This window comes from Oenanthe melanoleuca, chromosome 25 (assembly GCF_029582105.1).
Source record: "Oenanthe melanoleuca isolate GR-GAL-2019-014 chromosome 25, OMel1.0, whole genome shotgun sequence".
In the NCBI taxonomy this organism is placed as follows: domain Eukaryota; kingdom Metazoa; phylum Chordata; class Aves; order Passeriformes; family Muscicapidae; genus Oenanthe; species Oenanthe melanoleuca.
The window spans coordinates 10,140,351-10,167,155 of NC_079358.1; the positions used below are offsets into that span (position 1 = coordinate 10,140,351).

The window sequence follows — 26,805 nt, forward strand, 5'->3', positions numbered from 1 at the left end:
ATATAAACTGTAAGCCATGTAGAGGAAGCTTACAAAGTTAAACATCAGAAAGATGATCTCTTTAATACTCAAGGAGAACTGCACATTTCCTAATAATGATGTAAAAAATTCAGAGGAGACAAAGGGAAGCAAAGGCTGAAAAGCCTCCTCCCCTGCTTCTCCTCTAACAAACTGAATGCATATCCATAACCAGGATCCAGAAGATATCCCTGGAACCGATTCCAGCATCTTCATAAACCTCTTACAAGCCATTGCAACCAAGCCCAGTCCGATGAATATTTTGGTCATTATCCCTCTAGTATAAAAACTACAAATAAGGGACAGTACTGGAGCTATTTGCGGGCAGGAAAATAACCCCAGAGACCAAAGAGGCATTAAAACCTCAAAAAACCCCAGTATCCAGAACCACATACCAAAATCCATCCCAAACAGCATTATATACAGTTACACAGTTTTTTCCACTTTCTCTGGTTTCCCCGTACGGGCCACCAAATTATTTGTCCAAGTTTAGGACAAAACTGGGGGGAAGCCTCCAAAGAAGCCTCCCAGAGAATAAGCCCCCCTCACAATTCCTCCCCCCACTGGGCTCGGAAAGAATTTTACTCGGGGGGAAAAGTGGAAAAAACCTATTTATTAACAAACACAAGAAAAACACTTCCCAGCAACAGGAAAGTACAATCCCAGATGACAAAAAACGTTTTCACCAAAGTGAGAGACGGTCGCTGCTGGGAAGGGCGAGAAGCTTCTTGGGCAGGCTCCGGAGGCAATCTCTGATGTCCAGGTCCTGTCCGGAGCCGGTACAGATCTTGGAGCTGAAGGAGAGAAGGCGGGGGTGGGGGGGGGAAGGGAAAAAGCAGCAGCTGGGGCAGCAGCAGCAGCAGGGCAGCAACAAGCTTGGGCAGAAGCAGCGGGGCAGAAGCAGCAGCAGCCCGGACAGCCAAGCAGCCCAGCCCCGGGGCCCCACCCCCCCCGGGGTGGGGAAGAAGGGCACCGGCGGCAGCTCCATGCAGACAGAGGAGAGGAGCAGACACAACACCAACCCAGGACAACATCACATACCCTCCCCACAGCACAGTAAACTTTTCTAACAATACAATCTACCTTCTCAGAAAATAAAGTCAAACTTTAAATTAACAATACATATACATTCATTCATTCATTCATTCATTCATTCATTCATTCATTCACATTCATTGTATTTTATTTCTTTGGACGACAGGAACTTGTATCCTTTTGTGGGCCATTTGGACTTAAAACTTATTTTTACCTCGTGAGAGTGTCTTCAGGTGTTTGTGCTCCCCTTGTGTTCCACCTGAATCCTGCCTCTCCCTGGGTCAGGATGGGAATGAATTTTAGCCTCTTCCTGGGCTTAGGATGGGAAAAAGCAGCTTTTTCCCTCTTCCCCCTGTGACTTGTGTGTTGCTCTCTGCTTTCCCCCCCACCGGGTCCCACCTCTGCCTGGGCTGGGTTGGGAAAAGAACCTAGCTTCTACCTGGGCTAGGATGGGAAAAGCAGCCTCCCCTCACTCGCTTTGTCCCTTCACTGGCTGTGTCCCTCACAGGATACCGGAACCACGGATAGAAGGACTCCGCTGTCGCTTGATGGCAAAATCCACATCTCATTCAGGCAAGCACACACTCATCCCCACCAAACCAGACAATTACTTAAAGCTTCCATGCTCCTGTCTGGGTCTTGATGCACAAGAATTACAGGTGATTTTGCCGCGATCTTCCAGGGAGCTCTTTCCTTGCTCAGTCTCTACCGTGAGGTATGTTGTTGGGTCCCAAGAACCAATGATGAACCAGGGCCACAGTAATGGACCGCCTCCCCAAAATCACAGTGCTTCCCAGGGCTCCAAGGACATCCCGGGTTCGGCACCAAAATTGTTATAAATTAGAAACAGAAGTCTCGCTATTTAGCAAAATTTAGATTGCTTTATTTTATATAGACACAGCAAGCAGTGTGCTGGGGATACATTGGGGCCACTGCTCACTCCATGCTCCACCGAACTTTGGTTTGCAGCTCCCTTTTATACCATGGTTTCCTTGTAGTCATCAATAATTATTATTTTGCAGTCATAATTCTGCCAGGGAAGCAGTGGTGGTCCATGGGATCTCTGGATGATGTGAAGTCTCTAAACAATTTGTCAAGTCCCATAGATAACCATTGGTCTTGGTAGATAAGAAATGACAGAAGTCAGGAAGTCTGGTCTCAGGATGCAATTGATTACACAAAGCCAGGAAATCTGATTTTGCAGAATCTATTGGGCTGTGTGAAAGCCGTGTTTTGCAAACTGTTAGTAAAACAGAATGATTTAATCATATATTTTCCTTTCTTTAGTGTCATGCTTAATTTCAGACCTAAGTATTCTGGTTTATACAAACCCTAATACTTTTATGATTAACACAAATCTTTTATTAATTATCACATCAGTCAAATTTCAATCTGGCCACTATTGAAACATACTGAGAAGCCTTTGATGGAAAACATTTCCTTTTGCTTAGTAAAAATCTCAACGTGGCCAGGGTTGAGACTTTAGGCAAAAATTACCTGTTATATTTTAAAATAAACCTTTAATTAGTTTTAAACATTATAAACAGGAGTGATAAGAAGTAGATATTTTAGAAAACTCTGCAATTGTAATTTGTCTGTAAAATATCTTACTAAACTCATCCACATAGATTTGTTTTGTTGAACTTGTAGTATTAGAATAAGCAAGATTTTCAAAATTTTCAAGATGGCTGATTGAGTATGATGCTAGTGCAATGTATATGCATAAAGTTTACTAGAATTCTACTGTGAACTTTAATATACACTTAAAAAACTGTAGACTAACTGTAAAAAACAGGTTAACAAGGCAAATATTAACTTAGTAAAGTTTGCAAAATATACTGGCTTTGGCAAACTTAAATTAGAGGTGGGTGAAGCAGTTGTTGAGCTCTGCTGGAGGCAAACGTTGACGTCGCCTTGGTTGGTGTTGTTAAGTTTTTTAAATTTTATTTTCACTGTCTTAAGATATGAGGCAAGTAGCATTTTGTTACATTTGTTGAGAAGATGTTTTTTTCTCTGTTGCTGTGTTCTAGCTTTTCTATGTGTTTGTTGATGTCTTTTGATGTTGGCTTGTTTGTTACTGTCTCTATGAAGCTTTATTTTGGTAATTCTTTTCCTGCTGCTCTTCGCTTGGTGGGCATTCTGCAGGGGTTTTTCCCACATATTAATTTCTGGTTCTGATGCTAGTATAGGTTTTTGAGTCTCACCTTCTACCTGGGAAAGTGGCATTTTGTGTGATTGGGGCTATTTGAAAACATGATTGCAGACATTTCCCTTTTATATCTATGTGTTTCTTCTCCCCAAGTGTGTAGGTGTTTATTGGGGAGAGATTTCCCTGTTCCCATGTATGCTGAATGTTATGGAGCTATGTTGTAATTAAAATCTGCTCCCTCTACCCTTACAAACTTACAGTTTTCGGTTGAGGTGTAGATAGGCTTGGAGGTGTGGTCAGAGGCTTGGTTTTGGAGATCAAAGCAGGATCGGAGCTGTTATTTGGAGCAGGAGTTGAGATTGGAGCTTTGGTGTTTTTTCTTCCTGGTTCCAGTGGGCTTCTAGGTATGTGGCAGTGCGCTGCTAGTATGATCTCTTTGGGGATTCTCCTCTCTCGGCTTAACAACTCTCTTGGCCGACAGCTTGGCAGTTGTTGGCAGGAGTTTCCATGGTGATTCCCAGGTAGAGGCAGCTTTCTTGCTGGGGCAAAGGCACGCCCTCCAAAGGCTGGATTGGCGTCAGGACCCCTCCCCCCGGAGGCAGGACTACGTGGGGCAGAGACAGGCCCTGTGGGGCTGGCCCAGGGTCGAGACCTTGCCTGCCTGAGGCTGGACCATGACCGGGGGTACCACCCACCAGGGCTGGATCGAAGGAGGGGGTACCGCCTACCAGGGCATGGTCAGAGTAAAAGGCACGCCCCACCAGGGGTGAGCTTGGGTTGAAGCCGCATCCCACCAGGACTGGAGCCACGCCCCACAAGGGAGGCTGGGTTTCTTTCTTCCCACTGGTGGCCGTGCAGTCACCGCCGTCTTTTGGGCTTTCCTTGTTCTCTTTTCTCCCCTCCTCCCTCTGTGGGATGGCGCTAGGCTCTCTGCTGGCTCTTTATTTCCAGCTGCTGAAGGTTTACTGGTTAGTGGGGTCGCTCCAGCAGCGGCAGGGTGTTTACCGTTGCCGGGATTGTCTCCAAAGTTATGCAGCTGGCTGGAGTCTCTGCACTGAGAAGGTATTTTTTACTCTGTGCTGCTGCCAGAGGGGATTGGCTGCATTTCTCCATGCCTCCCTTTGTCTGCGTTTGGCTACCATCTTCCTTGTTAATCTGCAGTTTGGATTTTATCTGTTTTATCAAATTTAGAATGACCCTCCAAGGTTTTACCACCTTGACTGCCTCTGGATCACTTGTTAAAGCTCCCTCTATGATTTGTTCTCCAATTTTATTCCAGTAGTCTATATCTAATGCATTTCTCTAGTTGGTTCTACCCCTTTTCTTTTTGTCCGTAAGATTAAGTAAAAAAGTGATTCTTCTTCATAATCTGTCTCTCACTCTTCCAGAAATTTGGCCCATACCTGAATGACTGGGTGTCTGTCTGTGGAGAGGGTTCCTCCCATGTTTTTCCTGGCTCACGGCTGAAATTTTATCCCATCTCTTGGACGTCCCTGGCTCTCGGCCAGTTTTTCCTGCCTCTTTTTCTGGGCATTTCTCTGTAGCTCGTGGCTAGAAGTTCCCTCCCGTCTCTTTTTCTGGACGGATTTCTGTGTCCCACTGCTTCTGCAGGTCTAGATCTGTCAAATCATATCAGCAGTCACAAATTGTAACTTCAACTGGAGCCAGGTCTGAGACAGAGACACAGAACTCTATATACCTGTCTGGTTCTGAGTCTGTCCTATCACTGTTCCCTGGAGGCCTGTCTGTCAGACCAGGCTGCTTTTCCCATGTATGGGTGAATCAAGTGCCCAGTAACAAACCATCTTGTACTGTGACACTGGTCACTCTCGGGTACCCAAACCATACCCAGTGCCGCCACCACCCAAGGGAGCCGATCACCCAACCTGGGTGGAGGCACCTTCAGCTCCACTCGCTGCCCCCACCCTGGACGGGAAGAAAATTCCAGCTGAGCCCCAAGGTGTATGGAAAAATTCACAACACCAGCGGTTTCTGTGCACAAAGAAGACAGAGGAATTAGTCCTATAGAACTAATTCCATTGTTAAAAAAAGGGAGAGGCCACGGGCCATTTCCCATGAGGTCTCTGCAATTGTTGGAGGATGAAGCCTCCTTTTCATCCTAATTTTCCCGGCTGCATCATCCTCTCCTTTTCCCCATTGGCTGAAGTACTTGAGAGTTACAGACTTCCCAATGCACCCAGTGCATCGCTCCTTAATATGCACCCCACTTTTGTAGAGCTAATGATATTCATGGCTCTGTCGAGTCTTTGTTCTTCTGGGAGTTCATGAATTTAACAGGGCCTTGGCTGAGCAGCAGTCTGTGTGGTCAATTAACAACATTTTCTGAGACTGGTGGCTTCTGCTGTCACTTCCTTATGTACCCGTCCTTGGCCCTATGTCCAAGCGGATTCCCAGCATCTGTTTGTAAAGACACTATCCTTTTCTTCTTTCCATGGGGGTCCAAGCAGAGCCGCAGCTCCCAGCGTTCCCCACTTGGACCCCACCTGCGCATCCCCCCCCCCCCCGGGCCCCAACGCCCCCCGCGAGGGGAATTTGGGGAGGTGGGAGGGGACAGTGCCAAGGCCGGGACCCCCCCGCATTGTCGTGGCGGGAGCGGCTGCAGTGGGGACCGAGTGCAGGTGGGAGTGGCCGAGAGCCCAGCGCTGCCCCAGCTCCATCCCTGCCCCTGCGCTGGGATGCTGTGGGTTTGGGGGGAAGAGGGAGCCGGCAGTGGGTGCTGGGCCTGGGGGCAGCAGCAGAAGGGAAGGAGAAGCACAGTTGAAGAACAATGTGATCAAACAATGCACGTGGGAGGAGAAGGTGGGATTGTGCAGGAGAAGGAGGAAGAGGGATTGTGCAGGAGAAGGAGGAAGAGGAATGTGAGGAAGAGTAGGGATACAGGGTGAAGAGGAGCAGAAGTGAGAAGCAGCGCAAGGTTCCACCCCTCCCCGTATCTGCAGCCACTCCCCCAGCCCCAGGAGCCTTCTACCCCCCACATGGAGTAGGTGACCGGGGAGGGGGATCCATGACTTTCACAGGGCTGAATCTTGGTGTTTCTGAGCTTCATTGGGCTAAATCTTGTTGCTTTGGTTTTTTATGGGGCCTGAATCTTTAATATTTTGCAGGAGGTTTTGGCTTAATCTGGCTGTTCGGGGCGTTTTTGATCTGTGTTGTGATGTTTGGAGGATTTTTGGGCTGAGTCTTGGTGTTTGTGAGGTTCTTACAGACACAAAATGCCCGATGTCTTCCTGAGATGTATGTGGGCAAGGAGGAATCCCCAGAACAAGGCCCTCTCCTCTTGCTTTTTCTCCCAAACCAGACTTTTTCATTCCCAAGGCGTGGGTGGATGGAGCAGGAGGAAAAGCCCTGGAGATCCCTCACAAGGAGGGACTGCAAACCCAGCCCAGGGAGGTGTGGGGAGGAAAGACCCTCCCTGAGCTGGGAAGGTGGCCGGAGATCCAGGCAGAGCTCAGAACTGGTGGAGAAGCATCATGCAGGGGAGAAGCCCCACAAGTGCTTGGGATGTGGGAAGGGTTTCAGCTACGGGTACAGGCTAATCCGGCACCAGATGATCCACAGTGGGAACGTCCCTATGAGTATGGGAAATGTGGGAAGGGATTCAGAGACATCTCCCACCTGATGCGGCACCAGGTGTTGCACACAGGGGAACGGCCCTACACCTGCTTGGTATGTGGGAAAAGCTTTGGGCAGAACTCCACCCTGAGAGTACACCAGCGCATCCACACTGGGGAAAGGCCCTACAAGTGTCCAACTGTGGGAAGAGGTTTCAGACCAGCTCCTCTCTCCTCCTACATGAGCGGATTCACACAGAGGGAAGGCCCTTCTGCTGCCCCGACTGCGGGAAGGGCTTCAAGGAAAACAGCACCCTCACTGTCCACTAGCGCATCCACACTGGGGAGAGGCCCTACGAGTGTCCTGAGTGTGGGAAGAGCTTCTTACACAGCTCAGCCTTGACCAAACACCAACAGAGCCACCAGTAGGGGAAGCCCTGTGAGTGCCCCAAGTGTGGGAATAGCTTCGTGCTATGCTCCAGCTCCATCCCCCATGGGAGGATCAGTGTTGGATGATCCCCAGTGATCCCTGTTGGGCAGAGCCCTGGTGATCCGTGTTGGGAAGACACGTGGCTAGGGGGCTCTGCATCATCCTGTCTCCCTCTGGGCACCTGGATGAACACAGGGGCAGGAACGTCCTTTGGGACACAAGCACAGAGGGAATTCCTTGGGGTGAGGTGGATTTGTTGACTTTCAACCCCAGAAAATCTTCTGCTTTCAATCCTATCTTCTGATAGAATCCAGAAATACTGAATGGTCTTGGAGGTCTTTTTCAACCTTAATGATTTCAGGATTTCCTATTGCCCAAGGGTGTATTCTGTAGCCAAATGCTGATAAACGGGGGCAAAGACCAAGATTTTGGAGACAGTGGGGTGGAAACCCGTCCAGAAAAGGTTCTTCCCTCCCTCCCAAGTACATGGGTCCTCAGCTCGCACAGATATGGAAATCCTTTTCTTTTGGCCTTGATTTGCTTTTGATTTCTCTTCATCCCTTTAAAATATCCAGCCTTGGGGTAAAAATAAAGATATTGAACTGAGACAGGGTGGGGACATGGGAGGATGTAGTTATTATGTAAAGATGAACATGACTGGCATAATCACCAATCCTTTATTGAAAACTTCTCGTGCCTTCTTCCAATGAACATCTTTCAGGCAACTCTGTCTCCTTTCCTCACAGGCAGCTCCACACAGCACTGACTCCTCTCCTCTCCTCTCTGCAAGTTTCCTTCTACATGACTTGCTAAATCCCAACCTGTCCCCCACACAACTTCTTATCTGTCCCTTGCACAACTGCGTGTCCCTTACCTACCCACAGCACAACCAGCACACTCCATGCCAAGCTACAGGAGACCCTGAGTCTCAAGCTCCAACTCCATCAACAGCTTGTGGCCAGCTGACCACTCTTTTATAACACCTACCCTCATTGGGCAGGCAAGGCTGTTTCCACTCCTCGGTAATCAGTACAGCTGTAATTCATTGGGAAAGATTGCCTTCTGCACTATCCTTTGAACCTATCTTCCCACACCTGAACTTCCATTTCCAGGCACCGAGGACCCCCTGAACCTCCATTCCCGGGCAGGGGAACCCCGGAAATCCCCATTTTGGGTCCTGTGACCCCCTCTCAATCCCCTTCCCTAGCACTGGGACCCCAGTGCAAGGGACTGTACCTGCTTTCCCAACATCAACACCTTCCTGTACCCGCTTATCTGGCATGGAGACTCCCCTGAACCCCGATTTCTGGTCACCGGCACCCCCTGATCCCCCATTTTCTGGCAGCGGAACCCCCTTGAGCCCTGAATTCTGGGAAGGAAACTCCCCCTTAACACACATTCCCCAGCACGGGAACCCCTGCACCCCCATTTTTGGGCACGGGGACTCCCCCGTACTCCCTTCCCCAGCACTGGGACCCCCCTGCACTCCCTTATCTGGGGCTGGGTTCCCCCCACACCCTCATCAGTGCTCTAGGACCCCCCTGCACCCCCATTCCCGGCCATCCCGCCCTTCCCACAACCCAGATCCGCCCTTTTCCTCGGCTTTTGGACCCCCAGATCTCCCAAATTTCTGTGTCCCCCCATTTCTCCATTCCCGGCACTTCCTGGGAGGGGGGTCCTGAGGGTCCCCCGGGGTCCCAGGAGATCTCAGCGGAGATCCAGATGAATTCCCTTGAATTCCCCTTTACTCCCGTCTCGCTTTCGCGTCTCCCAAACTGCGTCCCTGGGAGCTGCCCTTTCCTGTGACCCAGGGACCTCCTGGATCCCCATTCCTGCCTTTCCCAGCTCCCCCTTTCCCTCAACACTAGGGACTCTTGGACGCCTTTCCTGGGCACTAGGACCCCCTGGATCCCCCATCCCGCCTCTCCCAATCCCTTCCTTCAACCTTCCCGGCTCTCCCAGTTCTGCTTCCTGACCCTTGGACGCCGCCAGACCCCCCCAGTCTCTGCGTCCCCCCAGTTTTCCACCCTCTTCTCGTTCTGCGGGGGCATCCTGGGTGGTCCGGGGGGGGGATTCAGGGGAATTCCCAGGGTTTCCTCTGTCCCCTCCCCGTCCTCGCGCTCCCCCGGTCACTTTGGCGTCTCCCAAGCTGCGGCTACGGGATCCGTCCCGGGACCGGTGACCGCCCCCGGCACCGGGACCCCCTGAACCCCCGTTCCTGGGCACAGGGACACCCCTGCACTTCCATTTCCGGGCGAACTCCTCTTCCTGGGCACAGAGACCCCCTTGAATGTTCATTTCGGAGCACCGGGACCCCTCTGTACCCCCTTCCCCAGTCCTGAAAATCTGTGCACACACTTATCTGCAACCTGGAATCAACCTGAACCCCTATTCCCGGGCACGGCAACCACAGTGCCCATTTCTGGGCACCAAGACCCCTCTGAACTTCAATTTTCAGGCACCAGAACTCCTTGAACCCCTGAACCCGGGAAGGGACCCCCCCTGAACCCCATTTCCTGGGCACCAGCACCCACTGCATCCCATTATCTGGCACCAGGACCTCCTGAACCCCCATTTCTTTGCACTGGGACCCCGTGCGCTCCCATATCCAGGAATTAAACTCTTCCAAACCCTCCATTCTCACACACCGGGACAACCCTGCACACCTTTATCCAATGTCCCTTTGCACCCCCTTTCCCAGCCCTCTCCCTCTCAGAGACCCCAGACCCTCTTTTCCTTGACCCCGGGATCCCCTGGACCCCCATTCCTGCCTTTCCCAGCCTTCACTCTCCACTTTGCTTAATACGTGGACCCCTTTTCCTGGGTACAGGGACCCCCTGTGGTGGAGTGAGTGAGTCAGGAGTCTCTCTGAATTCTTCAGGGAGAAATCAGAGTGCAGGGATTGAATTAAAGCCTTTGGATGGATTGAAGTATATTAAGCCACTCACACATAAAATAGACATTTAAGTAGAAGTAAGTTAGTAATTTTAGGGTGAGTTCTAATGCTTCTAGTAAGTGGACGGCTTCAAATGCCAGAGTAGCAGGGCAAGTTCTAGTGAAGGTTGAAACATACTGTTATCTTCAGCAAGAGGCTCCAGGCCCACAGTTGTAGACAGGATTTAGACATAATAGAGCTATAGTAAGAATACTGCTTATATTTTTCAGAAGAACTAGATATGTTATATGAGTAGTTATATATGTAACCTAGCGTGCTAAGAAATTAGAATTCTAATAGGTTAAAGAGTGGTGGTCTGAGTTTGCATCTTAGCTTGTTGGAAAAATCTTATATAACAGTATGTATTGGGGAGAGTTGTTGATTTAGCCATTCTGGCTTTTAGCCATTCACTTATTGCCACTGCATTTGCCATTGCTTTGCCATTGCTTTTTGCTATTGCCTGTTGAGACTGATGTGCTTTGTAATAAGATGTGCTTTGTAATAAATAACCTTTTTAACTATTATCTGCTTTGCTTATTTAGAAGATTACCCAAATAAATAAGAGCCTAAGAGCTCCAGAGTAGGTGCTTAAAGCACCAGAGGTCCTGGAACCTCACATTCTGATGCCCCATGAGTGGTATGTTGGTTTGTTCGCTTTACTAATAACTTTAAATTACTGTCGGGCCTCCTCAAAGGCCTCAAATAAGTGTGGTAAGGAGAAAGCCAGGAGAAAGGCCAGGCTGACTGCTGGGAGAAGCAAGCATGACTGGAGAAGCAGAGGTCTGGGATTTCTCATCTCCTATCTTATATTGAGGTGAGCGACTTTGGGGTAATCTAGGAGCATGGGAAATATGCCAAAAGAGCAGAAATTAGAAAAAAATACAAAACTTATGATGACATATATATATAAGCTGAGTGCTGAGGTATATTCATAGAGAAGGGGAGAAATATATTTAAAGAACAGAAATAAAGAGTATAGGAAAGGATCTAGAACTTATAATGGTGTATTTAAGAATAGTTTAGTGTTTAGGTAAATCCACAGAGAAGGGGGAAAATATATTTAAAGAACAGAAGTAAGAGTAGGGGAAAGGATACGGAATTTATAATGACGTATTTAGAGTAAGCTGAGTGTTGTGGTGAGTCCATAGAGATAGGGGAAAGTGTATTTGAAGAGCAGAAATATATGTATGATTATTTAGAATCTTTATTAATGAGAAATGGTTTTAGTGTTCCAGATAAAAAGTTAAGAGAACTCTTAATATATGTTAGAAAGAATTTTCCAAATGTAGATCCCAATTGTGTTTTAAGTGAAACTTTCTGGGATCGAGTTGGTATGAAACTTTTTGATGAGGTTTGTTTAGGAGATAGAAAAGCTCCTTTGTCATTACCATCTTAGGAATTGATCAGAGAATCTTTAAGTGAGCCACTTACTAATTCTGAAAAGACAGAGACTTTTTCACTGACTTCTCGATTGGTGTCACAATATATTGCTAATAGTCGTGATTTTTTTCAAGCACAAATCCAGGGGACCCCGTCACCGCCGTCCCCCTTAGCTGGGGAGAGCGGCTCCAGGGACCGGCCGGCAGCACCGTCTTCGATGCCGCTCGAGCCGTGTTTTGTGAGCACAGGGGCCCTGATTAGTATGAAACTCGGAAAATAGACTTCACAACCCGTAAAGTTGTGGAGTAGGTACGTATTTTATTCAGCGCTGGACGCAGGGGGAGAGCATCCTCCCAAATCCTGCATACCTTACATGCTTTTAACCTTCTATTTATCTAGGAAGTACATTCATATTCTAAATCGCCTATACATATTGATTATCTGCCCCGCCTGTTTCCCCACTTCGTATGGAAATTAGCTGCATATTCATTGCGGCTGCGTAGTTTATTGAGTCGGTGGTCTTCAAATGAGTCTGTGGGCGGAAAACGATGAAGTAAAAGTCTTCCTTACTAGTTGAACTCTTCACCTTGTCTTTCCACGCATGCGCTTTTAGTCTCTTGGTCGCAGACTTTGCACTTTTATGGAGAGGGACCCCTTTCCTATACATCAGGGGTCTCTTATCGTGCATTCCTTTCCTTATGAGCACACAGTGTTTCAAGTAAGTCTGGTAAGAAGAAAGTCCGAAGAAGCCTGGCCGGGGCTGCTGAGCCGGCGCAGCCCGTGCCCGCCCCACGCCATGTGTTCAAAGCAATCCCTATAACGGAGGCCCCCCCCACCCTTCCCACCCCGCGTGGCAGCTTCACTGCGGCTGCAGTGGCTGCTCAAGAAATTCCCCCCCACCCCCTGCAAAACCCACGCGTGAAACAGTGTTTGAAAAGAGGAGAGGGAAATGGGAAGGAAGTGGACAGGGCAGCAGGGGTGAGAGCGAGGGAGAAGAAATAGATCTGTCTCCGGCTGTTGGGAATGCTGGGGGAGGAGATGATTGCCCAGTTTTAGGGAAACCTGAGATATCAACATTAGAGCTGGCAGATTCAAATGGGGAAAGAAATTCATGCTTTGTAAAGTCAAAGGAAAAAGATACTGATTTCGCTTCTGAGCTTTTATTTCAACTGCGCGCTGCTGACTTAGTTTTCTCACCCCAGGAAAAACTTTTAACAACTCTTAAGCAATTGCAGGGAGCCCGCTCGGAACCTGAGAAGACCCAGGCGCAGCAGCGTAACATCGCCATCCCGGGCCGCAGCCCGTGGGAGGGGAGCGCCGCTGCCCCTCTCTTCCTCTGCGCTGCCTCGGCCCGCCCGGCCCGCGCCCTCCTCCGAGCTCAGTGCCCAGGGACAGCGGCTGCCAGTGGTCCCACTGTGATGGGAGCGGGTCGGGGGCGGCCGCTCCGCTCCCGCTCTCCGCACACTGCCACAGGCTCAGACAGCCCATCCCGCCGCCCCCCCAACGTGCCATGCACGGGTCCAGTGCTGCAAAGGGGAGGAGAAAAGGGGGTGGGGGGACATCAAGAACTGCTTTTAACCACATTGTTGGGGGCAAACAGAGCAGGAGGACATGAACATGATATGAGATTCAGCTCCATTTTTGCAGTTCTTGTATGTAAAGTAAAAGGTGTTTGTTTTCTGCATTGTTGTCCCAAGGATCTAGTTTATGCTGAAATTCTTAGAATGATGAAAGTACAGAATAGTTTGTATTTGATTTGAATAGTTATAACCTGTATTTACTAATTTGTTATTGCTCAAATATTGGTGGACACTTATTCAAATATCAACATTGAGTTTTAATTTCTCTATAGTTAATTATTTTAAAAACCCAGCTTCTAAGCCTTTGAAATGCCCTCATTATGAATTAATAAGTTTTGAATTTCTACAAAGAAGTAACTTACAAATTTATGCCTCGCAGATTTATTATCAGTATTTTAGCTTTCCCTTTAAACTAGATTGCAATAAATATCTAGTTTACATTTCTCAAATTAGCAATGAAATGCTAAGTGAACACAAAGTGAACACAAATCAGGACCACTTCTAGGGCCATCATCTGTAAAATTTGTAAAATTTAATTCGATCCAAAATTTCCTTTATATATATTGGAAAAACAGTATTTATCTATCAGCTCGATTTTTAAGACTCAAATTTTGTTTCTGTATTTAATGTCAAAACTATTGTATTAAGAGTATGAATTCTGTATTATAGAATGATTTTGATTTCTATTTTATTGTTTAACCTGAAATCTTTCAACGCTCCAAGTAAATTTTAGAAAGCCTCCAGACATGCCCCTGAATCAAATGTATGAAGATAATTAGTTGTGAATTTAATATTACTTTGTTTTAATTTTTACTAATTCTCTCCCTTATTTTAGCAGGTCTCCTATAACCTGACCCTGTGCTTTCTCATGATTTTAAGTATTTTTCAGAGTTCCAAGAAAATTATCTGAACTTCGTTGAAAGTCTCTTCTGAATTACTAGTCTTAACAGTTTTCCCCAATTGTTATTACAGAAGCACTGCAGCAGCCTGCCATGTTCAAAGCATCTCATCCTGAGGAAAAACTTCAGAGAGAGCAAGCTGCTGACGGAGTTTGATTTCTTTCTCACTCTGAAGTGTTTAATTGTAGCTTTTGTTCCTAAGAAGCCTGTGCTTTTTTAAAAAAAAAGAAGTCAGGTAGTTCTCTTCCAATTAGAACTTAGGCTCTGGCCAGGCCTTAAATTCTACCTGGAAGGGAAATTATATAAACCCAGGTGTTTTCTGCATCAAAATAATATTCCGGTCATTTTGACTTGGCAATTTGACACTATCAATATGGCAGCTGAAGCTAATTCTGGGGTGAATTTGATGCTTATTTTCTACACATGAATATCTAATTCCTCATTGAATCAAGGTTTGTCAGCCGTTTGCAGACTCTGAGGTGATGACACAGTTTTTTAAAGATTGATGATTATCTAATCTTATAAATGTATGTATATTATTTAAAGTATTGTTGATTGTTTCATTGTGTTTTACCTGCAGAAGATTGTGAACTTTGAGTTTGTTTTTTTTTAAAGCAAGGGAATCAGCAATACTGTAGAATTTTTTGTTATATAATACTTTAAGAAAAAGATGAAGTTCAATTACATGCTATGCTTATGCTTCTGCTTTGTTTGCTTTTAGTAGTACAGATTTGTCAATTAGCTAACTTAAAGTGTTTAAGTAACTTAGGTTAATGTATTAAGTTTAAATATCATATGTCTGTCCAACACAATCCCAGAAAAGCTCTTATTCACTTGTTTAGCTATCCTTGTATTATATTGTTAATGTAATCTATGTGTGCTTTGCCATGATAACCATTTGTTCCTGAATGAAGCAGCTGAAGTTTTGCTTTGATGACCAGATGAAAGGAGCAGGCTGGCCAAGACCCTCCTGAAATAGTCAAGAACAAGACTGCGTTGGCCACTGTGTTTGCCACCAAGAAAATTTTTAGTTCTGCTTCTGGCTGCAACCCAGTAGGCATTAAGTGCTGGGGGCATATGCCATGCCAGACCTTGATGAAAAGGATGACCTCTGCTACCAGAGGGCCATCCAGGAGGAGAAAATAAGCCAAGTTGCCTGCAAGTATGAGTCTCAGAATGGTCAAGTTTGGATGGTTTGCTTAGTGGATTGGAATTCAGCATCATGGATGGAAAAGTTTTTTTAGTGCTAATCATAGTGCCTTGTTTTTTCCATGCACTTGAAAAATGACTAATAAGTCTGTTAAGGGTATCCTTACAGTTCTAAGAGGAGGGGAAGATATTGGAGTCAGTGAGTCAGGGGTCTCTCTGAATTCTTCAGAGAGAAACCAGAGTGCACAGACTGAATACATTTTAGAGTGAGTTCTGATGCTTTTAGTAAGTAAAAGGTTTCAAATGCCACAGTAGTAGAATGTGTTCTACTGAAGGTTGCAAATATAGTGATATCTTCAGTAGAGGCTCCAGGCCTACAGCTGTAGACAGGACTTAGACATAATAGAGTTATAGTAAGAATATTGCTTACATTTCTTAGATAATAACAAGGTAGAGTGTATGCGTAGTGTTATACATAACCTGGTGTGCTAAGAAACTAGAATTCTAATAGGTTAAAGAGTGGTGATCTGAGTTTACATCTTACCTTGTTGGAAAAATCCTATATAAGTATTGGGAGAGTTGTTGCTTTTAGCTATTGGCTTTTGCCAGGGCTTCTAGCCATTCACTTATTGCTTATTGCTTATTGCTACTGCTTTTGTCATTGCTTGCCATTGCTTTTGCTATTACCTGTTAAGACTGATGTGCTTTCTAATAAGATGTGCTTTGTAATAAATAACCATGTTAACTATTAGCTGCTTTGCTTATTTAAGATTACCTGACAAGTAGGAGCCTATAGAGCTCCGGAGTTTGGTGCCTGTAGAGAACTGGGGGTCAGAAAGAACCACGCAGGTTTCCACCTCACTGTCTCCAAAATCTTAGCCTTTGCCCCAAACCATCACCATTTGGCTATGAAAGACACTCCTTAGTAACAGAAAATCAAAACTGCGATCACTAAAGTTGGAAAAGACCTCCAAGACCATTCAGTATTCCTTGATGCCACCAGAAGACAGGACTGAAAGCAGAAGAATTTCTGGGGTTGAAAGTCAACAAATCCACTCTCCCCAAGGAATTCCCAATGTTGGTTTGTGTCCCAATGGATGTTCCTGCCGCTGCCCACAGGGAGACAGGATGATGCAGAGCACCCCCAGCTAGGTCTCTTCCCAACAGGGATCACCAGGACCACGGATCACCAGGGTTCTGCCCAACAGGGGACACCGGGGATCATCCAACACCGATCCTCCCATGGGAGATGGAGCTGGAGCAGAGCACGAAGCTATTCCCACAATCAGGGCACTCACAGGGCTTCCCTTAGTAGTGCCTCCGTTGGTGTTGGATCAAGTGAGAGCTCTGTGAGAAGCTCTTCCCACACTCAGGACACTCATAGGGCCTCTCCCCAGTGTGGATGCGCCGGTGGACAGTGAGGTCAGAGTTGTGCTTGAATCCCTTCCGGCAGTCAAGGCAGCGGAAGGGCCTCTCCTCTGTGTGAATCCGCTCATGTTTGAGGCGATCAGAGCTGGTCTGAAACCTCTTCCCACACTCAGGACACTCATAGGGCCTTTCCCCAGTGTGGATGCGCTGGTGTCTTCTCAGGGCAGACATCCACCCAAAGCTCTTCCCACATTCCAGGCAGGTGTAGGGCCGATCCCCTGTGTGGGTGTTCTGGTGCTGCATCAGGTGAGAGATCTCACTGAAGCTCTTTCCACATTTCCCACACTCGTAGGGCCGTTCCCCAGTGTGGATCCTCTGGTGTTTGATCAGACTGGAGATCTCTCTGAAGCTCTTCCCACATCTCCCACACTCATATGGCCGTTCCCCACTGTGGATCATCCGATGCCGGCTCAGGTTGGAGCTCCGGCTGAAACCCTTCCCACATTCCAAACACTTGTGGGGCTTCTCCTCTCCATGACGCTTCTCCAACAGCTCTGAGCTCCACCTGGATCTCTGGCTGCCTTCCTGGCACAGGGAGGGTCTTTTCAGCTCGCAGCTCCCTGGGCTGGGTTTGGAGCCCCTCCTCGTGAGGGATCTCTGGGGCTTTTGCTCCTCCATCTGCCTGTGCCAAAAGAATGAAAATCCTGGTTTGGGAAAAAAACGAGAGGGCCTTCCCAAGCTCATCTCAGAAAGCTGTTGGGCATCTTGTGTATGTAAGAACCTCGAAAACACCAAGACACAGCCCAAAAATCCTCCAAACATCAGGACACAGACCAAAAAAACCCCAAACATCAAGATTTACCCAAAACCCCCTCCAAAACATAAAGACTCAGCCCCCACACCCAAAAAAAGCAAAGCACCAACATTTAGCCCAACAAAGCTCAGAAACACCAAGATTCACTCCTGTGAAAATCATGGATCCCTCTCTCGGCTCACCTGCTGCATGTGATGGGGACAACGCTCCTAGGGCTGCGGAGAGGCTGCAGATACAGGGAGGCGTGGAACATTGTGCTCCTTTCTGTTTCTGCTCCTCCTCCTCCTTCTGTGTCCCTACCCCTCCTCACATTTCTCTTCCTCCTACTGTTCCTCCTTCTGCACAATCCCACCTTTTCCTCCCACATGCATCGTTTGACCATTTGCATTGGAATTTTTCTGTATATATATGGACGGCTCTTAGCAAAATTTTGGTATGGGTTTTTCAGTGTTCACGTTTAGGACAGATTTTGCAAAACTAGAAGAGCCTTAAAGGTAACTTCTTAACAGATAAAATGTTAATAGAATATTGTTAATAAGAAAAGAAAAAAGGGGGGGGGGCATATATGAGTCATCCAATGGCTGCTCTGGAAGAGAAGCAGGGGTTCCAGACAGCCAGGAGAGGAGCTTTAGAAAAACAGATTAACCCTGCTGGGGCAGAGTGTGGACAAGGTACCAGGGTCTTCTTGCCTGGGGAGGCAATTGGGCTGATTCCTTCTGTCCTTCCCCCCAAGCTCTGCCTGCTTGCACAGATGGAATTCGCACAGCTAAACGCAGAGCCCATAGTGAGGATATCTGACTGCAACAGAAAATGGTTAAGCTGCAAAGGGAAACAGCAAATGGAGAATGTTGTGAAAATTTTACTAAAAAAAGTGGGGGAGAATCATCCCTCTCTCCACTTCAACATGTGTTATCACTGTTGGTAATATAGGGTGTATTAGAGTATTGGGGTGTTTTTGCTAATCTAGACAAATCATTTGGGAATCCAAGTATTTGCTGATTTCATTTCAGAAAAGTGGTCAATTGATGCAACCCTGTCTGGAGGGAGTGCCCAGAAATGGTGAAAAGATGAATAGACAGCAGAACAAATCCTAGAAATCCATGGACCAGCCCCTGGGAAACTTTAATGAATTCACATGAGGAGAAAGAAAATCCACCGATATTTTGAGTAGCACCATTAGATTAAAAACCAAATATTATTCTCATTCTTACTATTATGATTAATATTCATACTAATACTGCTGCAGTTGTTATTATTACTGCTATTATTATTATTGTTACTGTTATTGTTATTTACTAAGGAATATATTATCAGTCCTCGAAATAACAATCAATTGGCCACCTCCAGCTCCTGACCCTCCTGCTGATAAATCCAGGGAAATGAAGAACAAAACATTTCACCATGGGATGGGATCAGAATACCTATTAACAGAAGGAGGAGAAGTTTGTGGAAAATTAAATTACTCAAACTGCTGTTTCCAAACAAATGACAACTGAAAAGTGGTAAAACAAGTAACAATGGAAACAAGAAAGCAGATCATGCACCAGTCCAAACAGGGAAAGAATGGGAGATAGTTTTCGTGGTTCCCTGGCAGACCATGGGTTAAACAAATGCTGTTCCTCCTCTGATGTGCTGCAGCAACTCTCATCTTTTTCCCATGCACGACACCTTGCCGAGTGCAGCTCATTCAGCAGGTGAGCAAGGGGATGCAGGTGGCAGCCAGGCCTCCTGATCCAGAAACGGCTACAAAAGGACAGGCAATGAGGTCACTGAGAATAAACCCAAAATCAAAAAGCACCCAGGAAGAAAAATACAGGGTCAACGAGTGAATCTGCTTGGAGATAGGGCCAGAAATTTGTGCATAAGAAAGCAATGGGAGAAATCTTCACTTTCAGAAAACTTTATTAATTGACATGGACTGCTGCTCACCCAAGATGCTGCTCAATTCCTGAACTTCGAGAAGGAGAAACACTTAACAGAGCCGTGAAAATCGGATGTTATACTAAAGGAGAGGTGCATAATAAGAAGGACATGCAGTAGGCGGATCGGGAAACTTGAACCTTCCAAGTATCTTTTCTTTTTTTTCGGGAAAGGGAGAGGGAGATGCAGCCGGGAAAACGAGGATAAAAAGGAGGCTGCGTTTTAGAGACAGCATGACAAATGCCCATAGCCTCTCCCTTTGTTCATTAATAAAGTCACTTTTACAGGACTCCTCTGTCTCCTTTGTGCACACAAACCTCTGTTGGCAAGAATTTTCCCGCACAGCTCCGGGGCCTCTCTCAAACACCCCTTGCCGGGCTCGGACTCCTGCCGGGGTTCAAGGTGGGTACCGGCTCCATCCCGGACTCACCCCCGGCTCCCACCGCTCTCAGCTCCTGCTCACCCCGAGCTCCCGGTGGTTTAGGGCAGCAGCGGTTCCTTGTCCTGATGCCTGGGCTGAGCCCAGCGCCGAAACCGCTTCTCAGGCGAGGTTTCCGAGAAATGGCGGAGCTCAGGAAAAGGAACGGGAGTCCATGACGTAATCAAAGCTCGCGCCTCGCTGCGATTGGCTGACTCTGCCGGTACTCCTCGTTCTCGCGGCTGATTGGGCAAATCCAGGACAGGCCCGACACCCGGTGCCGCCGCCAGGGCGCTCCTGGCGCAGCAAGGGCGACATTTCCGGAGCGTCTGTGCGGCCCGGGAGCGGAGGCAGCGGCTGGAGCCCAGTGAGGCGACGGCGGAGCTCGGAGGACGCCCCAGAGCAGGTGGGAGCCGCGCTTGGTTCTGCGGGGGCTCGGGGCTCGCTGCGGGTGGAGGGGCCGGCAGGGGGCTCTGGCGGGTTCCTTGTGCCGTGCCCGGCTCGTGTTCCCCTGGGCTGAGGGCGCTGCGGGAGCGGCTGCCCGCGGTCTCCTTCCCGCTGGACCTCGGCAGGAACCGCTGCCGGAGCAGCGCTGGCTCGTCCCGGTTCCTGTGGGTAGCACAGAGGTGGCGGTAATATCCCTGGGATGCTGCGCTGGGGCCTCCTCCGAGTTTCGCCGCCGCCTCACCTGGCTCCGGCCGCGGCCGCTGCTCTCGGGCCCGCACAGATGCTGGCACACTGCCGCCTTTGCTGCACCAGGGGTGCTCTAGGGAACAGCACCAGGGCCCGTCTGTCCCACTCTGCCCAATCAGCGCGGACAACTAAGAGTGATAGCAGAATCAGCCAATCACAGCGAGGGGCGGGCTCTGCACAGGGCACGGTCACCCTTCTCCAAGCAGATTCACTCGTTGACCCTGTATTTTTCTTCCTGGGTGCTTTTTGATTTTGGGTTTATTCTCAGTGACCTCATTGCCTGTCCTTTTGTAGCCGTTTCTGGATCAGGAGGCCTGGCTGCCACCTGCATCCCCTTGCTCACCTGCTGAATGAGCTGCACTCGGCAAGGTGTCGTGCATGGGAAAAAGATGAGAGTTGCTGCAGCACATCAGAGGAGGAACAGCATTTGTTTAACCCATGGTCTGCCAGGGAACCACGAAAACTATCTCCCATTCTTTCCCTGTTTGGACTGGTGCATGATCTGCTTTCTTGTTTCCATTGTTACTTGTTTTACCACTTTTCAGTTGTCATTTGTTTGGAAACAGCAGTTTGAGTAATTTAATTTTCCACAAACTTCTCCTCCTTCTGTTAATAGGTATTCTGATCCCATCCCATGGTGAAATGTTTTGTTCTTCATTTCCCTGGATTTATCAGCAGGAGGGTCAGGAGCTGGAGGTGGCCAATTGATTGTTATTTCGAGGACTGATAATATATTCCTTAGTAAATAACAATAACAGTAACAATAATAATAATAGCAGTAATAATAACAACTGCAGCAGTATTAGTATGAATATTAATCATAATAGTAAGAATGAGAATAATATTTGGTTTTTAATCTAATGGTGCTACTCAAAATATCGGTGGATTTTCTTTCTCCTCATGTGAATTCATTAAAGTTTCCCAGGGGCTGGTCCATGGATTTCTAGGATTTGTTCTGCTGTCTATTCATCTTTTCACCATTTCTGGGCACTCCCTCCAGACAGGGTTGCATCAATTGACCACTTTTCTGAAATGAAATCAGCAAATACTTGGATTCCCAAATGATTTGTCTAGATTAGCAAAAACACCCCAATACTCTAATACACCCTATATTACCAACAGTGATAACACATGTTGAAGTGGAGAGAGGGATGATTCTCCCCCACTTTTTTTAGTAAAATTTTCACAACATTCTCCATTTGCTGTTTCCCTTTGCAGCTTAACCATTTTCTGTTGCAGTCAGATATCCTCACTATGGGCTCTGCGTTTAGCTGTGCGAATTCCATCTGTGCAAGCAGGCAGAGCTTGGGGGGAAGGACAGAAGGAATCAGCCCAATTGCCTCCCCAGGCAAGAAGACCCTGGTACCTTGTCCACACTCTGCCCCAGCAGGGTTAATCTGTTTTTCTAAAGCTCCTCTCCTGGCTGTCTGGAACCCCTGCTTCTCTTCCAGAGCAGCTATTGGATGACTTTGGATGTGGACCCCCACAATCTGCTTTTTTTTTTTCTTATTAACAATATTCTATTAACCTTTTATCTGTTAAACTGTCACCTTTAAGGCTCTTCAGTTTTGCAAAATCTATTTGAAAGGTGAACATCGAAAATCCCATACTGAAATTTTGCTATCACTTAAAGTCACCCACATATATACAGAAAAAATTCCAATGCAAATGGTCAAACGATTCATGTGGGAGGAAAAGGTGGGATTGTGCATGACAGGGAGGAATAGTAGGAGGAAGAGGAATGTGAGGAAGAGTACGGACACAGGAGGAGGAGGAGCAGAAACAGGAAAGAGCAGTTTTTCCAGTTCCACCCCTCCCTGTATCTGCAGCCTCTCCCCAGGCCCCAAGAACATTGTCCACATCACATGCAGCTGGTGACCAGGGAGAGGTATCTGTGATTTGAGAGGGGCGACTCTTGGTGTTTGTGACATTTATTGGGATAAATGTTGGTGTTGTTTTTTTTTTTTTCAGCAGCAGTTGAATCTTTATGTTTTGGTGGGGGGTTTGGCCAAATCTTGCTCTTTGGTGGGTTTTCATCTGTGTCATGATGTTTGGAGCATTTTTGGGCTAAATCTTGGTGTTTTGGAGGTTCTTACACAGGATGCCCAATGTCTTCCTGAGTTGCACTTGGGCAAGGAGGAATCCCCATGCCAAGGCCCTCTCCTCTTGTTTTTTCCCCAAACCAGGATTTTTCATTCCCAAGGCATTGACAGATGGAGGAGGAGGAAAAGCCCCAGAGATCCCTCACAAGGAGGGGCTGCAAACCCAGCCCAGGGAGCTGCGAGGAGGAAAGACCCTCCCTGAGCCGGGAAGGCGGCCCGAAGATCCAGGTGGAACTCAGAGCTGGTGGAGAAGCATCATGCAGGGGAGAAGCCCCACAAGTGCTTGGGATGTGGGAAGGGTTTCAGCTACAGCTCCCGTCTGATCCAGCACCAGAGGATCCACACTGGGGAGAAGTCCCATGAGTGTGGGGAATGTTAGAAAGAGCTTCAGCTACCGCTCTAGCCTGATGCGGCACCAGAAGATCCACACTGGGGAACAGCCCTACGAGTGCTTGGAATGTGGGAAGGGTTTCAGCTACAGCTCCCATCTGATCCAGGATCAGAGAATCCACACTGGGGAGAGGCCCTACGAGTGTGGGGACTGTAGGAAGAGATTCAGAGACAGGTCCACCCTGATGCAGCACCAGAGGATCTACACTGGGGAACGGCCCTACGAGTGATTGGAATGCGGGAAGCCGAAGCTCAGACCTGATCAAACACCAGAAGATCCACAGTGGGGAGAAGCCCTACAAGTGTGGGAAATGCTGGAAAAGCTTCAGTGACATCTCCATTCTGATGCGGCACCTGGTGATCTACACAAGAGGAATGGCCCTACACCTGCTTGGAATGTGGGAAAAGCTTTAGGCAGAGCTCCTGCCTCAGAAGCCACCAGCGCATCCACACCGGGGAAAGGCCCTACGAGTGTCCTGAAGTGTGGGAAGAGGTTTCAGACCAGCTCCAAACTCCTTAGACATGAGCAGATTCACACAGAGGAGAGGCGCTTCCGCTGCCCTGACTGCAAGAAGAGCTTCAAGGAAAACTCTGACCTCACTGTCCATTGGCAAATCTTCACTGGGGAGAGGCCCTACGAGTGTCCTGAGTGTGGGAAGAGCTTCTCACAGAGCTCAACCTTGAACCGTCACAAACGGGGTCACCACTAATGGAAGCCCTGAGACCTTCGTGCTCTGCTCCAACTCCACTCCCCATGGGAGGATCAGTGTGAGTATACCACAAGCCGTTTAGAGCTCTCCAAATTGGCAGAAAGTATCAGGATCTTCCCTAATATGGGCTCCCCATGTCCTTCACTGTGGGGCCCCACTCCAACCTCAAAGCCTGTTGGAGTGTGTAAAATAGAAGCCTCTCTGAGTCCCTCAGAAAGAGAGAAAAATGCAGGGATGGAATTGCAGCCTTTACAGAAATTAAAATACATTAAGTCACACAGACATGAAGTAGAAGTGTAAGTTTTAGTTTTAAGTAAGTAGGAATATTATTACATCACATAAATATGAAGTAGAAGTTTCAGTTTTAAGTAAGGATATACTGTAAGTGCCTTAAGAGAATAAAAAGCCCTAAAATCTTGTTAAAAGTTCAGGAACTTAGTCCCAGACTGTCCTAGGTTACAATGTAAAGATGTTCCCGAAAGTATGTATTCTATCACCATCTTCATGAACAGTTGAAACCAGGTTTAGCAGAGTTCCTTATCTTCATGGGAGATCTCTGCTAATGGGGCATCTGTTAAAAATCAGATGGGGCAGTGTTCTTTATCTTTTCCACAACCCTCCTTCCTCCAGAAGGATATGTCTGTTAATCGCCCATTGAGTCCCACTGCATGACTGAAAAAAATTACATCATCCCACTGGGAGATGCTCTAGCCAGGGGGAGGAGCCAAGGATTTCCTTCTTAGATAAAATCTGCAAACTTAGCAATACCAAGGTGGTCTTTTTCCAGAGGAAAAGGAACCTTTCCTCTGGAATCCAGAGGAAGACCAGACCTTTCCGCATCATCCCTGGACCTTTGGAGGAAAACTGAACCCTTCTGCAAAATCACTGCTGCAAGAGAAATACATCTGTCGCTCCAGGAGGACTGCAGCCACCATTTAATGGGACTGCTATCAGCACCCTAACTGACAGGGTGTCAGGTTGTATTCTGACTTTGTCTGCGTTTGGGGTCTAGGTTTTTTTTTTAGTACTGTATTTTTATTTTAATTTTCCTAGTAAAAGAACTTTTGTTCCTATTCCCATATCGTTGCCTGAGACCTGCTTAATTTCAAAATTATAATAATTTGGAGGGAGGGGATTTACACTGTTCATTTCAAGAGAGGCTTCTGCTTTTCTTAGCAGACACATCTTTCAAACAAAGAGAAATTTTGGTGCCCTCTGTGGGGCACGAGGGCATCGAGAGAAAAAAGAGTAACAGTTCTTGAGTAACCTAATTTTTTTGTGCTGGATATAAAACCTCATTAGGTGGTACCATGTGGTCTAGCTTGGCCTGGTTCAGGTAGCACGTGGTCATAGTTATATTTCTCCCAGGGGCCCTTTAACTAAGGCTACTGTGGCTATGTTGGGGGTTGGGGTTTGTTCCCTTCCTTTTTTCTCTCTGTGACATTTTCCCCATTATGATGATAAGGAAGCTTGTTGGGCTGCACCCTAGCTCATGATGGCTCATGACAAAAGAGATGGGGGGTAGCTGGGCAGGGTCTGGCCCTCGTGCTCACAGGTGGGGTGGGGTTGGAGGAAGATGTCTGGGGGCTGCTCGCTTCCACCCCCGGCCATCCCAAAACTGGGACCAGGTTTCCTGCTCTGGGACACTGCATTGCTGCCTTCCCCGCTCCAGCCTGCTACCTCTGCACATGCAGCCGAGTGCCACGACCCCTGTGGTGAGCGAGGAGTCCTTCCTCCATCCCTTCTCCCACCTGGGACGCTGCTGACATTGTCCCAGCCCTCCACAGCTGCACGGGATCTGCCCTGCCCCCACCACCAGTACTGGGCACAGGAAAAGGATGTCTGTGGCCAAAAAGGACTGGAGCTGAGTTATTGTTCTGTTTTGCTGTTGTTTTTCATAGCTGCTGTTGTTTTTGTTTGTCTGGTTAGATACATTAGTAAAGGGGTGTTATTCCTACCCCCATATCTCTGCCTGAGAGCCCCTGATTCCAAAATTATAATAATCAGAAGGGAGGGGGTTTACATTCTCCATCTTGGAAGGAGCTCCTGCCTTTCTTGGCAAATACCTGTCCTCAAAACTGGGACAGATTTTGGTGCCCAGACGGTGGGACCTGAGGGCATTGAGAGCAGGGTGAAAAAAGAAATAACAGTTCTTGAGTTACCTAAGGTTTTGTGTTAGGTGGCGCCGTGTTGTCCAGGTTAATCTGGCTTGGGCTCCACGTGATCACAGATACATCTCTCCCATTTGCAAGCCCTTATTTGAACATGGGTCCCCTCACCAAAATTACCATAGCTTTTATCCGATTCATTTGGTGGGTTGATCAGGTGAGGCACTCATGGATTTTTAACTTCCTCTGGAACACAGCCACATGATTCCAGAGTTATCACACTCTAAATGTGTGTTTTTGGAATTACTTCAATAATAGTACTTACTGTGAGGAAGTGATGGTAGGGGAAATCTTCTCCCAACCCATCACCCAATTTGTTGAGTCCACCCCACCAGTTTTCAAGGAGTTCAGATCCACTTTAAATGCTAATGATATCATACAGTGTCTGGTGTTGCTGATAGGCCTGAAGTATTTAGCATTCAAAGATAAGCGGGGGGGTTGACTGGGATAACAACCCTAATACCTAACCCAGGAAATAGGGATGCTGCTGCAGAGCCTGACAATGCTCCACAGCCCACTGCAGGAAAAAACCACCTGGAGTGGATGGGGGTTCTAGTGAAGGAGATAAGCGAGGTGCTGAAGGAGAACTTTTCTCCAGCTGGTGAGAAACCCTCAACCCTTACCCTGCCTTAAAGAGGGAGAGTCTGATGGTGCTGCAGTGCCGTGATTCCCACCACTTTCCAACCTTTCTTCTGGCTATCTCTGGGTCAAAGATGGAGGGAATTTGGCATAGAGAAAGCAAAAGACCAAGGAAGCTCTTCTTCCCCGGATAATCCAAGCTTTATTCCTGAAGAGATCCAGGGGAAAAAGAGTACGAACAAAAGAGTGGTAAGGAATTTCAAATCTTGGGTCAGGGGAGGGGAGACGGAGTTGCAGCCAATGGGGTTTAACCGGTGGGGAGGGGCTAAGGGAAGGCTGAACTTCAGGGGAGTACAGTACAAACCATTTTTCTATGTGCAAAACATAAACCAAATCAGTGAAATACAACATCTCCCCATTTTTTCTTTAACAAAGTTACAAGAAATGCATCAGGTTTTCTATAAAAGGAAAACCAAACATTTTTAAAGCATATTAA

At 47.4% G+C, this 26,805-nt stretch overlaps 1 protein-coding gene across 1 annotated transcript; it reads right to left on the reverse strand.

Annotated features, from left to right (window-relative positions):
* Window positions 1–19,215: 19,215 nt before the first annotated feature.
* Window positions 19,216–20,740, reverse strand: LOC130262665 (potassium/sodium hyperpolarization-activated cyclic nucleotide-gated channel 4-like). The gene is made up of 3 exons (XM_056509981.1): window positions 20,704–20,740; window positions 20,356–20,467; window positions 19,216–20,276 (listed from the first exon to the last, which is right to left on the reverse strand). Exons 1-3 carry the CDS (start codon window positions 20,738–20,740, stop codon window positions 19,730–19,732), a joined length of 696 nt encoding a protein of 231 aa, XP_056365956.1. The 3' UTR covers window positions 19,216–19,729.
* Between the last annotated feature and the right edge of the window lie 6,065 nt (window positions 20,741–26,805).

Bases quoted from the DNA above. Each gene is read 5' to 3' on its own strand.
- LOC130262665 (XM_056509981.1), bottom strand. From the start codon at position 20,740: ATGCACGACACCTTGCCGAGTGCAGCTCATTCAGCAG. The intron at 20,468-20,703 runs GTGAGCAAGGGG...CTGATTGGGCAG, and splicing joins GAGTGCAGCTCATTCAGCAG to AGTGGGACAGACGGGCCCTG. The intron at 20,277-20,355 runs GTGAGGCGGCGG...TGCTACCCACAG, and splicing joins GCGGCCGCGGCCGGAGCCAG to GAACCGGGACGAGCCAGCGC.